This window comes from Piliocolobus tephrosceles, chromosome 8, assembly GCF_002776525.5.
Source record: "Piliocolobus tephrosceles isolate RC106 chromosome 8, ASM277652v3, whole genome shotgun sequence".
NCBI classification, from domain to species: domain Eukaryota; kingdom Metazoa; phylum Chordata; class Mammalia; order Primates; family Cercopithecidae; genus Piliocolobus; species Piliocolobus tephrosceles.
The window spans coordinates 70,101,761-70,114,045 of record NC_045441.1 but is presented as its reverse complement, the minus strand read 5'-3'; the positions used below and the strand labels follow the sequence as shown (position 1 = coordinate 70,114,045).

At 32.6% G+C, this 12,285-nt stretch overlaps 1 protein-coding gene across 13 annotated transcripts in view; it reads left to right on the top strand.

Annotated features, from left to right (window-relative positions):
- Positions 1 to 12,285, top strand: part of PHF14 (PHD finger protein 14) — a 200,398-nt gene that overhangs the window by 87,755 nt on the left and 100,358 nt on the right. For 12 of the 13 annotated variants that reach the window (XR_002734259.2, XM_031936051.1, XM_023224837.2 and 9 more), the window contains 2 exons: positions 1,549 to 1,599; positions 1,723 to 1,844. Coding sequence is in view for 12 of the 13 variants with exons in the window: in XM_031936051.1 (XP_031791911.1) it covers positions 1,549 to 1,599; positions 1,723 to 1,844 (173 nt within the window). In the remaining variant the exon portion in view is untranslated. Of the gene's footprint in view, positions 1 to 1,548; positions 1,600 to 1,722; positions 1,845 to 2,428; positions 2,755 to 12,285 lie in introns of those variants that run through there. The other variant, XM_023224845.2, reaches the window with a different exon arrangement.

The window sequence follows — 12,285 nt, the reverse complement described above, 5'->3', positions numbered from 1 at the left end:
TTAATTGAGACTTTACGTCATAAGCATTGTGTTAAGTTTAATTGGGTGTAGAAAGATGAATATGCTATGGTCCTTACCAAGTTGGGAATGAATTTTGTAAGGAGACAGAGAATAAAGCATTAAAGGGCCAGAGTGGCACAGAAGGAAAAGAGATGAATATAGAAATTACTAGCCATAAGTTTTCAGTTAGAACTTGAATAAGTGTTGTTAAGGGCCTTTCTACACTGGTGTCCTTAAACTTACATGTATTTGACCTACTTAGGATTCTTGTTAAAGGACAGATTCTAATTCAGTGTGTTGGAGTGAGCCTGAGATTCTGCATTTCTAACATACACTCAGGTGATGCCAGTGATTATGGGTCATGACTAATATTTTGAGAAGCAAGTCTCAGTATTGTTCTTTGGAAGTAAGAATTGTAGATGTAGGGTCTGCATTTAAAGGCCTTTCCTAGATATAGTCTTAATTTTTCTTCCTAATTACTTCCATAATATAATAAAAACATACTAATTGGCAATATAAATGTAAACAGATACATAGTTTATAAATTTACTTTTTTTGAATGACAATTTAGTTGACTCTTGGCTATCTAGGGACAGATTAAATGGTAAGCAGTTAACCATGCTATTAAATAACAGTGTACTTGGTATCATGAAGAACTGAAATTACAGTAATGTAAGAAACATTAACATGTCTATACTATAATGTAATTCTGTTTAGAATTATTTGGTACCTACTCTAGCTTGGGAGTGTTCCTTGATCTCAGCTGTCAAAGTAATTTTTGGGAGCAGTGCCTGCATTCTCTTCCATTCTCTAAGGTTAATAGTGGTCTGCATATGGGAATTATAAAATCTACAGAGGCTGTGCTGTGATTGGTGGAGATTTCTAACATATTGGCTGCAAATACTAATGTAGTTACAGTTCTTTTAAACATTTGTATGTGTTCTTTCAAATGGTAAATGTATTCTGAAATATACGAAGTGAATTTTAGCTAAATGAGTTTAAAATGTCATTTTATGTGGCATTTTAATTAGTTTTATGTTAACTAGAATTTTGGATATGTGAGACCTTTTCCTTTTACTTTTTTTGGCTGCTTAAGAATTATTTCTTCACATAAACATGTATGCACATGCATACATGTAGGCAAATAATGTGTGTAGTATGATCCCAGGTTTAGCATTTCAGCTGTATAAGTCATGTGATAAGTTATGAAAATTTAAATGTAAATCATAATTATGGACAATTATGAAGTATGGAAAAAATCCTTTCAGTTTGGAGAATTGATTTTTTTCTATCAGATACATGTTTATTTAAAAGTAAAGTACTATAAAGTATATTTAATTTGTTACTTTTTATTTCCTATGGCATAAATGGTAATAAAATGCAGTGGTCCAATGTAGTATTAATTAGAAATAACTAATTTTGCAAGTGCCTAACTTAAGCAATAACATTAACAGAGGAAATTTATTTTTATCATTAATTAAACATTAGATATACTGTGGATTTTTGTTTTTTTGTTTTTGTTTTTGTTTGTGTTTTTGTTTTTTCCAGAGAACCAGAGGACGAAAACGGAGCTTCGTTCCTGAGGAAGAAAAACATGAGGTTGGAATAAGTTAAGCACTTTTACACAGTCTTAACTTTGAGAAATTTTCTTGCTTAAAATTGTTTCCCTCATATCCTTATTTTGTTTTGTTATGTTTTATTTTATTATCCCTTGTATGGCAGGAAAGAGTTCCTAGAGAGAGAAGACAAAGACAGTCTGTGTTGCAAAAGAAGCCCAAGGCTGAAGATTTAAGAACTGAATGTGCAACTTGCAAGGGAACTGGAGACAATGAAAATCTTGTCAGGTAGGTTGGATGCTAAAACCTTGTCTTTAGGGGATGAAAGTTCCATATTATTTTCTCATCACAGAAAAAATGAGAAAAACAATTTCAGGATAGGACCTTTCTCAAAATATTATGTAGTGGATACAATACTTCAGAAACAGATTTCATCCACTTCTTAACCTCTCACACATGGTTATACTCTGGATTTAGATGTAAATAAAGAGTAATAATCTGCATTTTTAACACAGGGAATTATTTTTCTCTTGACAAGAGAAGTTGACAATGCTCTCTATATAGAGGCCATAAAAGTAATTTGATCTAAACACTGTGTACTAAGATTATGTTTTATGTCATAAAATAATAAAGTTACTAAGCTCTGTTAGCATATTTTAAATGTTTGAAATTTAGAAGCAATGGTGAGAAGACAGACTTTTTATTGACAAGAACTTAATTAGCATTTTCTTATTGCTTATCAAAACAAATGTGTTAAATGCTTCTCCCTTACGAAATAAAGAAAGGTGAAAAGATGGCCTAGGTTGATTTTGTTTTTTGTTTTGTCTTTGTTTCTTTGTTTCGTTTTGGTACCTTTTTTTTTTTTTAATCAGATATAATGCTAATCAGAAATCTTAGCTGATGCTGCACATTGGCTTTTCCCAACGGTCCAGAGGCTGCTAATTTTAGCTGACATGAAGAAATTGATCAAAGCTCTGGGTGAGATGGCAGAGTGAGTGGGTGGACAAAAAGAGAGCTAATTTAAAAGAGGCATCAGACTTTCAAAAGACAGTGTCACAAAGGTTCTTACAGTTCTTACAGGGAATTTGTAAGGGAATCCATTCTGATTTCTTTAAAAAAATTGTCTTCTGGTAAAGCCCTGTCAAATTAACTGAGGAAACAGAAATTAAATATTTCAAAAAGAATAAACATATTTATAAAACAAATATATTAGTGTTGTTGTATGTTTTTAAATATTTACTTCCAAATGATTTAATCTATTTTGGTCATTAAAAATATAATTTGTCTTAATTTCTCAAAGAAAGGCATGAAGTCTTAAATTTATGAGGTTTTTATACTATCAATGAGAAAGATAAAGAGAAAGTAAAAATTACAGTAGAAAAAGAGAAAGTTCTTCGACAAAGTTAAGAAAGTTTATAATAATTGGCTAATTTTTTTGAGATAGTTCATATAGAATGTCTTGGGAGCTATCCTGAAGGTTAAGTTTATTAAAATTTAGGGTAAAGTAGTAAGTAGTTCGAAGTTCAGGAGATACACATGAATAATTTGGACCACAGTATAACTTTTGCAGTATGTCAAAAATGAAATCCCAAGCGTTTTAAGTGTAACATAATGGAGTAAATGAAACAACAAAAATAAAGAAAAAAATATATATAATATATTATATATTATATAATGAGCAAAAAATTTAATTCAGGAAAATTCCCTTGGGGTTGAGGATGGAGTTGAGGACTATGATTAATTGGAAACAGTAGTTAAAAACTTACAGAGCTGGTGATCCTTTTATTAATTATTTGAACCTGTATGAGTATCTACTGTCTTACTAACTTTTTTTTTAAAATATGAGATTAATTGAGGCCTTTTTGCTATAGGACTTAGAGGTTTTTATCAGGTTTTTTGTTTTGCTTTTGTCATATGTTAGAAATTAGGAAACTGAGAAATACAATTTTTATTTTAAAAGTCAGTTTATGATTGATTTCCAACCCATCATATTTTAGTTGTTTAATAAAAAAAGTGTCATCTTTCTTCTAATTTTGATAAGATTTTTGAATAGTATTACTCTATATTATTTATTTCTTTAGTTTCTGTTATAAAAATTTTTATTTCTAATTGCATTATTACAATATGCCAATGTCTGGAATTTTGTGAAAGTCTTCTGGAAGGTAAAGATATTTTTATTACTCTGAAATAATGGATATACGAAGTCCCCTTCCTTGGTTTTGCCTTATTAAGAAGATAATATCGTAAATTGTCTGCAAAGTTTTAAAGAGGTAATGTAGAGGAAATTCAATGTTTTATTGATACTATATTTTAATATTTCTTAGGACAAGATAAGCTGGATATAAAGCAATGCCATAAAATATTTTTGGTTATAATGTGATCTTTAAAAAAGGTACACTGTTTACGCACTATTCTTCTTGGGTTGAAGAATTTTATTTTATATAGAATTTCATATGTTTAATAAAAGTAATCTCATAAGCTAATATCTGCCATTTTCCCTGGCATCTCATATTTTGGAACTGGCACTGTTATTGTTTGAAAATCACCCCCCAAAAGTCTACACTTTTTTATTATATTGCATCTTAAATACTGTCTATACATGCTATTTTTTAACTTTCAAATAAGATATTTTAAATAAGGATTTCTTTTCTCTAAAGATATATTTCAGCGCTTACTCAGAGTTATGTGTATGTCTGTTAGGTTCTCTTTTAAAATTAAACTTCATGGGTCACAATTAGTCTTTTATTTAATATACTGTGTTTACTTTCTCAAGTTCTTTTAAAATAATGTTTATATCTCACTAGCACCTGCTCTTCAGCAGTTTTGATTTTTTAAACCACACTTCTCTATGTAATTCAGGCTATATAGAAAATTCTTTCTGATTGTCCTTGCTTTTTTAGTTATTTGTATATGTTTACTTGTGAATTTACATGTATAATTTTTTATATCATTGAACAATTGCATGCAATTTGTCAGTAAACTGTAATTAGTAGGTTTCAACTGTTATTTTCTGCTTTGCCTGTTTATCTTGGGACTTTGGCGAGTAATTTAGCATCTGTGCCTTCGTTTCCCCCCTGTTGTAAATGGTCACAATCATACTGTGCTTCATTAGGTACCTTATGAATGATTGCTGAGTGATAGTAAGGTTCTTTCCATATAAAATGTTAGAACAGTAATATTATTTAGTAACACAAGGAATACATGTATGTGTGCATTGAAATAAAGGTCACAATTGGTAAATATGTTTCCAGTTATAATAAATACTTATTTGTTATGTCAGAAAATGTACATGTCCTGTTTTTGTATATAATTTTGTCTAGAGTGTAGGAGACAAAAAGAAATTTGTCATTACATGTTTTCTAAAATGATTAGATTAAAGTTTTACAGCATCTCAGGAAATTTTCTTTTTTTAAGTGCAAGTTTTTTGCCATCTACTTTTAAAATTTAATTAGAAATTATCTGAGAAGTTTTCATCAAAATATGTATTTCTTTATGTTATTTAATGCAATCTAAATGCTAAAGGTCAAATTGAAAAACTATATCATGGAATTGTGAGGTCTTAAAGGCTTTGTCTGTGATAGGCCATTCTTGGTTGGAAGTAGTTCTGGAACTACTTAGTGATACCTTATTTGTTTTTGTTTCCACAGTTCATGGCACATTTAATACTCAGAAAATGCTTGATAAATGAACTCTGCCTAAGTAATGACTGAGTATTCTTTTGCTGAATTAATAAAAACTGTCACTTTATAATTTAATTCTAGAGCAAATTGAGTCACAAAATATAATGTTCGATGAAGATATTTAAAGGGCTTAATAAAGGACAATTGATTTTTTGTCACAAAAGTGTAGTAGATAGTTTTTCCTCCCCTGTATTTTAAGTAAGGAAATAGATTTGAGAATAATTGATGAATCTATGAAAAGTAGAAATGAAGTGATTCCTTTCCTTGAACATATGTGAAAGGGAAGTGGGCCTGTCTTCTCTTTCAGTCTTTTATCAAACTATAAAATTAGGAATAATACCAAATTTCTAAACCTCAAATTTTATCTTAACTATATAAACTCAATGTGGCACATTTTATTACTTAATCAGAGATAGGAGAGAGAGAAGAAAGGTTTCCTAAAGCTAAGAACCCTGGAATCCGTGAGCCCTCTTAAATAGCATCTTTAATTATATTTTGTATTGTGGCCATTTTTCAGAAGCATTGAGGGTAGGAAATGATCTATTAAGCTATTTCACTTTTATAGCTAATTCTATATTATTAATGCTTGCCAGATTCTCCCCTTTATTTGAGTATATGGCAAATTTTACAGGTATTGAACCATTTTGATTACAAGGTTAGGGTGTCAATTTGGTCTCTAAACATTGTTGTTAGCACTTTTATTTATTTTACATTTAAAAATCTGGCTTGTCAGTGCATCCTCCCCAACTAAATTTGTTTGTATCATAAATTATTAGGAACACCAGCAAGAATTCATATATATTACATTTTAATTTCAAATATTAGTCTCTCATTATTCTAATTATAACTTTTTTTTTTTTTTTTTTTTTTTAGTTTTTGTTGTCACCCAGGCTAGAGTGCAGTGGCACTTTTTTGACACAGTATAGCCTCTGCCTCCTGGGCTCAAGCAGTCCTCTCACCTTTCAGCCTCCTGAGTAGATGAAACCTGATTTTTTATTTTTAATTAACTTTTCTGTTCTAACTAGTATGGAGGCTTATAGACTTCCTGGGTTGTAATTGAAGGGGTTTTTCCCTGTGAGATTTGATTAGACTGAGAGTAAAACTAAAATTGCTTATAAGTTTAGTTACTATTTTTCATAAAATGTTAGGTCACTAAAAATGGATTATTTTAAATTTAACAAAGTGAAACCAGTCTTGTCCCTCTTAAGATTAGTTAGGATTGCATTTGATCAATTTCTGTCATTCTTTCTTTCTTTTTTTTTTTTTTTTTTTTTTTTTTTGAGACAGACAGAGCCTTGCTTTGTCGCCCAGGCTGGAGTGCAGTGGTGCAATCTTTGCTCTCTGCAACCTCCACCTCCCAAGTTCAAGCGATTCTCCTGCCTTAGCCTCCCGAGTAGCTGGGATTACAGGCGTGCGCCACCACACCTGGCTAATTTTTTGTATTTTTAATAGAGACAGTGTTTCACCATGTTGGCCAGGCTGGTCTTGAACTCCTAACCGCAGGTAATCCCCTTACCTCAGCATCTCAAAGTGCTGGGATTACAGTCATGAGCCACCATGCCAAGCCTGGTCAATTTCTTAAAACAAATTTAGTTAATTTAATTTGATTATAGACTTGCCAAATTAGTGTTTCTTGTATAGTTTATCATATAGTAATCACTCTTAATGGTGATAAAACATATATTTTTATGTAGGAATAGCATGATTTTCAAGTGATGATGCAAATGTATGTTATTTATAATACTTAAAAACTAAAACTGAGAAACAAATATAGGTTCTTACAATGATTTGTGTCTTCTAATAAATTTTAAATGCATTAAAAACATATTTCCTGCATAAGGACATTTTAAGATAAACTTCTGTGTCTCTTCTTTAACTCTGCCAACAATTTCCTGGATAAGTTGTTTCTTTTTTCTTTTTTTTTTTTTTTTTAAATGATTGTTCCCAGGGCTTCGATTTCTAGTATTTCTTTCAATTAAGTATGGCAAAGTATATTCATTCATGTTACCCTGACAACCTGTGTGATAATACCTTTTTCTTCCAATCTGACTACTGTTATTTCTGATATAGGTTGTTTAAGTTGGCTTTTCTCCTTCAAAGTATCTTAAAAGCATAATTATTGTTTTGCTAATCTTTGTGTAGCTCTATCTTTGCCCCAAGTCACTAAACAAAAAGCACCGCCACAGTCATTAGCCACATTAAGGAATCTTTGGCAAAATATTCAATCTTTTAAATTTTCATGTTAGATTTAATATAAAGGGCAGAGCTAAAGTAGTATAGCAAGATGTCTCTGAAGACATATGGGCTTTCTAAAATTCTTAGCCTAAAGAATTTGCCACTTAACTCTTTTAACAGGATTTACATGAAAAGGGAAGAAAAGCCTGGCATTCTAAGTCCAAATTGATGAAGCATTGGGAATTTGAAAATTTTAAACAAAGGAATATAATTATGACCTTTTTAAAAGTTTGTTTTCGTAGCTTTTTAACTGTCCTTTTGATTTTTACGTTTATTTTTAAAATAACTGTTACTGAAGCAGTTGCTTTTCAGGGAAATTCTGATATGATTACCAAATAATAGTGTCATCTAATAGTTAAGTAAAATTAAAACTCAATAAAATTAGTAACATCTATTTCTGCTACATTCTGTAGTGTTGAACATAATTACTTTCCTATTCTGAGAAAATACAAATGTCTATTTTGTTCAGTGAACAGTTTTTTCTTTTTGTTGTTGTTTTTTTGAGATGGGGTTTCACTCTTGTCACCCAGGCTGGAGTGCAATGGCGTGATATTGGCTCACTGCAACCTCTGCCTCTCGGGTTCAAGTGATTCTTCTGTCTCACCCTCCCAAGTAGCTAGGATTACAGGTTCATGCCACCACGCGGGCTAATTTTTGTATTTTTAGTAGAGACGGGGTTTCACCATGTTGGTTAGGCTGGTCTTGAACTCCTGACCTCCGGTGATCTGCCTGCCTTGGTCTCCCTGTAATCCCAGAATTGGTCTCCCAAAGTTCTGGAATTACAGGCATGAACCACTGTGCCTGTCCTGTGAACAGTTATTTTTTAAATATTTGTTTTAATCAGAAAGGATACTTTTATTGGGGTATCCTTTAGTTTTGAAAATTTTATTTTATTATTGTTTTGGAAATCCTTTTTATTCAATGATATGAGCTTTTAAAAAGCTACACTTTTGAGTTGAATCAGCTTAATAATAGAAGTAGGGCTCTTTAAAGATTGTTAATATTTAATATATGAATAGTGCTAGAATGTATAAAGAAATCTGCCTGAGCAGTGATTAACAAAGATATTTTTCTTTCTTTTTTAAATCAAAGTTAAATAGACAAAAAGAGCAAATGTTACCACTATTTAAACTTTTATTATACATCATCTTTGCTGATATATATTTTTTGAATATACATTTTAATGGACCACAGTCTTAGTAATTTAAATGTAGGCAACAATAAAAGCCTGAAAAAATGACTGTTAACTATGTAGAAACCTCATTATAAATACCTTATTTTACAGATCTTAAATCTAGACTATGTAAACTAGATAAACAATAAACTTCCCTAAAGTTGAACATTTTGTAATGATGAAATGATGAAACAAATAGAAACAGAAACACTGTTTCTTAGAAATAGTATTTATAAATTGTTTCATCCAGTGGTTTGCTAACTTTTAGACCTCAGCTTAAAATCAAACTTAAAATATTCAGAAAGTAGTTTCAGAATTGCCAACCAAAACCACTGTAAAAGGTAAATCTAACCAAGTTTAATAGTAGTTTGGCCTGTGTGTATGGGTTGGGGGGTGGTAAAAGTTACATACAATGAAATGCATATATATTATATGAATAAATTGGTGAATTTTGACAAAAGCATACAATTGTGTAACCCCCGTTTCTATCAAGATACAGAACATTTTCATTGCTCCAGAAAGGTCAAAGACAACGACTCTTCTATTTTTTTTTTTTTTTAACAATAGATTAGTTTTGTCTTTTCTAGAGTTTTATACAAATTTATACAAATGGCATTTTTCTCCTTTATTTGATTTTAGCCATTATAATGAATGTGTAGAGGTATCCCACTGTTGTTTTAGTTCTCATTACTCTGTTAAGTAATGATGTTGAGCGTATTTTCTTTCTTTCTTTTTTTTTTTGAGACCCTCTATTGCAGAGGATGGAGTGCAATGGCACAACATGACACACTGCAGCCTCAACCAGGCTCAAGCGATCTTCCCACTTCAGCCTCCCAGGTAGCTGGAACTACAGGTGTGCACCACCAAACCCAGCTAGTTTTTTTTCTTTTTTTCTTTTTTTTTTTTTTGTAGAGACAGACATTCGCCGTGTTTCCCATGCTAGTCTTGAACTCCTAGGCTCAAACAGTCCTCCCATTTTGGCCTTCCAAAGTGGTGAGATTATGGATGTGAGCCACCACACCTGGCTTATTGAGCACATTTTTATTTGCTTACTGGTAGGTAGTGTGTCTTCTTTTGTGAACTAATTCTTTTGCTTATTTTTTAAGAAATTGAGTTGTTTAGTATTGAGTGGTAGGAATTACTAATATAATTGGGATGTAATTTCTTTTTCAAATATGTATTTTGCATATATACTCTTTTTATTTGTGGCTTGCCTATTCATTTTCTTTAATGGTATTATTTAAGGAGCAGAAGTTGCTAATTTTGCAGATGTCCAGCATAGCAATATTTTGTTTTATGGTTATTGTTTTTATTTCCTGTCTAATAATTCTTTGCTTAGGTCCAGGTGACAAAAACTTTCTTCTTTGTTGTCTTCTAGAAGCTTTGTACTTTTGGCTTTTATATTTTATGTCAGCTATCTGAAATTAATTTCTGCATATGGTTTCAGGTAGAGTTAAGGAAGATTTGTTTATTGTCTGCCCCATGTGGATTTCCAGTATCATTTGTTGAAAATATTTGCCTTTCCACATTAAATTACTTTGGTGCCACTTTTAAATGCCAGTTGGCATTTTCAATGTGGGTTTATTTCTGAAATTTCTATTATATTCCATCGAGTTACGTATTTATTCCTGTGCCAAGACCAACTGTTGATTACTCAGGCTGTGTAGTAAGCTGTTTCGTTTTTCTAGATCCTTTGCATTTTCATGTAAGTTTAGAAACAGCTTTTCTAAATTTTTCTAAAATTTTCATTTTAAAAAGGAAAGCCTGGACATAACACTGAAAGCATAGATAATAACAGCAACAAAAATTAGGTAAGTTGGACTAAAATCAAAGTTAAAGACTTTTGTGGATGAAAGGACACCATCACCAGATGGTAAAAAGGTTAACCCATAGATTGGGGGGAAATATTTCAAGTTATGTTTCTGTTAAGGGATTGAGAATATATAAAGAACTTCGGCAACTCAGCAATAAGAAACAACCCCGTTAAAAATGGGCATAGGACTTGAAAATATTTCTCCAAAGAAGATACATAATAGCCAACAAGCATATGAAAAGATGCTCAACATCACGAATCATTCAGGAAAAGTAAATTGAAACCACAGTGAGATATCACCTCACACCGATTGTGCTAGTTATCATTTAAACACACACACACACACACACACACACACACAGAAAATAACAGGTGTTGGCAAGGATGTGGAGAAATTGGAGTTCTTGTACATTACTCTTGGGAATATAAAATTGTGCAGCTACTATGGAAAACAGTATTTTAATTCCTCAAAAAGTTAAAGACAGAATTACCATTTGATCTGTTAATACTGCTATAGCTGTACACCCAAAGCAGAGACTCAAACAGATAATTGAACACCTGTTTTCATAGCAACATTAGTCACAATAGCCAAAAGGTGGGAGCAACCCAAGTTCCACTGATGGATTAAAGGATAAACAAAATGTACTGTATATATGTATGTTGTCTTAGTTCATTTTATGTTGCTAAGAAGAAATACCTGAGGCTGGATAATTGATAAAGAAGGAAATGTTTATTTGGCTCACAATTCTTATTGTTGGGAAGCTCAAGATTGGGCATCTGCATCTGGTGAGGACCTCAAGCTGCTTTCACTCATGGTGGAAGGTAAAGGAGAACTGGTATGTTCAGGGATCACATGACAAAAGAGGAATCAAGAGAGGGGGAGATGCCAGGCTCTTTTTAATATCCAACTATCAAAGGAACTAATAGAGTTAAAACACACCCCTGAGGAGGTCATTAATCTCTTCATGAAGGATTCATCTTCATGACATAAACACCTCCCATTCGGACCCCCCTAAACTGGGATAACATTTCAGCATTAGGTGTGGAGGTGACAGGTATCCAAACCATAGCATACATACAGTAGAATATTATCCAGCCTTAAAAAGGAATGAAATTCTGGGCCAGGCGCGGTGGCTCATGCCTGTAATCCCAGCACTTCGGGAGGCTGAGGCAGATGGATCACGAGGTCAGGAGATGGAGACCATCCTGGCTAACATGGTGAAACCCCGTCTGCACTAAAAAATACAAAAAATTAGCCAGGCGTGGTGGCGGGCGCCAGTAGTCCCAGCTTCTCGGGAGACTGAGGCAGAATGGTTTGAACCCGGGAGGCGGAGCTTACAGTGAGCTGAGATCGCGCCACTGCACTCCAGCCTGGGTGACAGAGCGAGACTCCGTCTCAAAAAAAAAAAAATTCTGATACTGCAACATAGAAGAACCTTGAGAACATTATGCCAAGTAAAATAAACCAGTTACAGAAGGTGACAAATACTGAATGATTCCACTTATATGAGGTTCCTAGAGTAGTAAAATTTATAGAGACAAAGTAAAAATGGTGGTTTCCAGGGGGAAGGAGGAATGGGCAGTTAGTGTTTAAGGGATACAGAGTTTCAGCTGGGAAAGATGAAAAAGTTCTGGAGATGGATGGTGGGGATGTTTGCACAACAGTGTGAATGTGAATGCCACAGAGCTGTACACTTAAAAATGGTTAAGATGGTCAATACTATGTATATTTTACCACAGTTGTTTTTAAAAAGAACCACAAGAACAAAAGCCTGCAGGGATTATGATAGGCTTTGTGTTGAATACATGGGATTTGGTGGCAGGGGG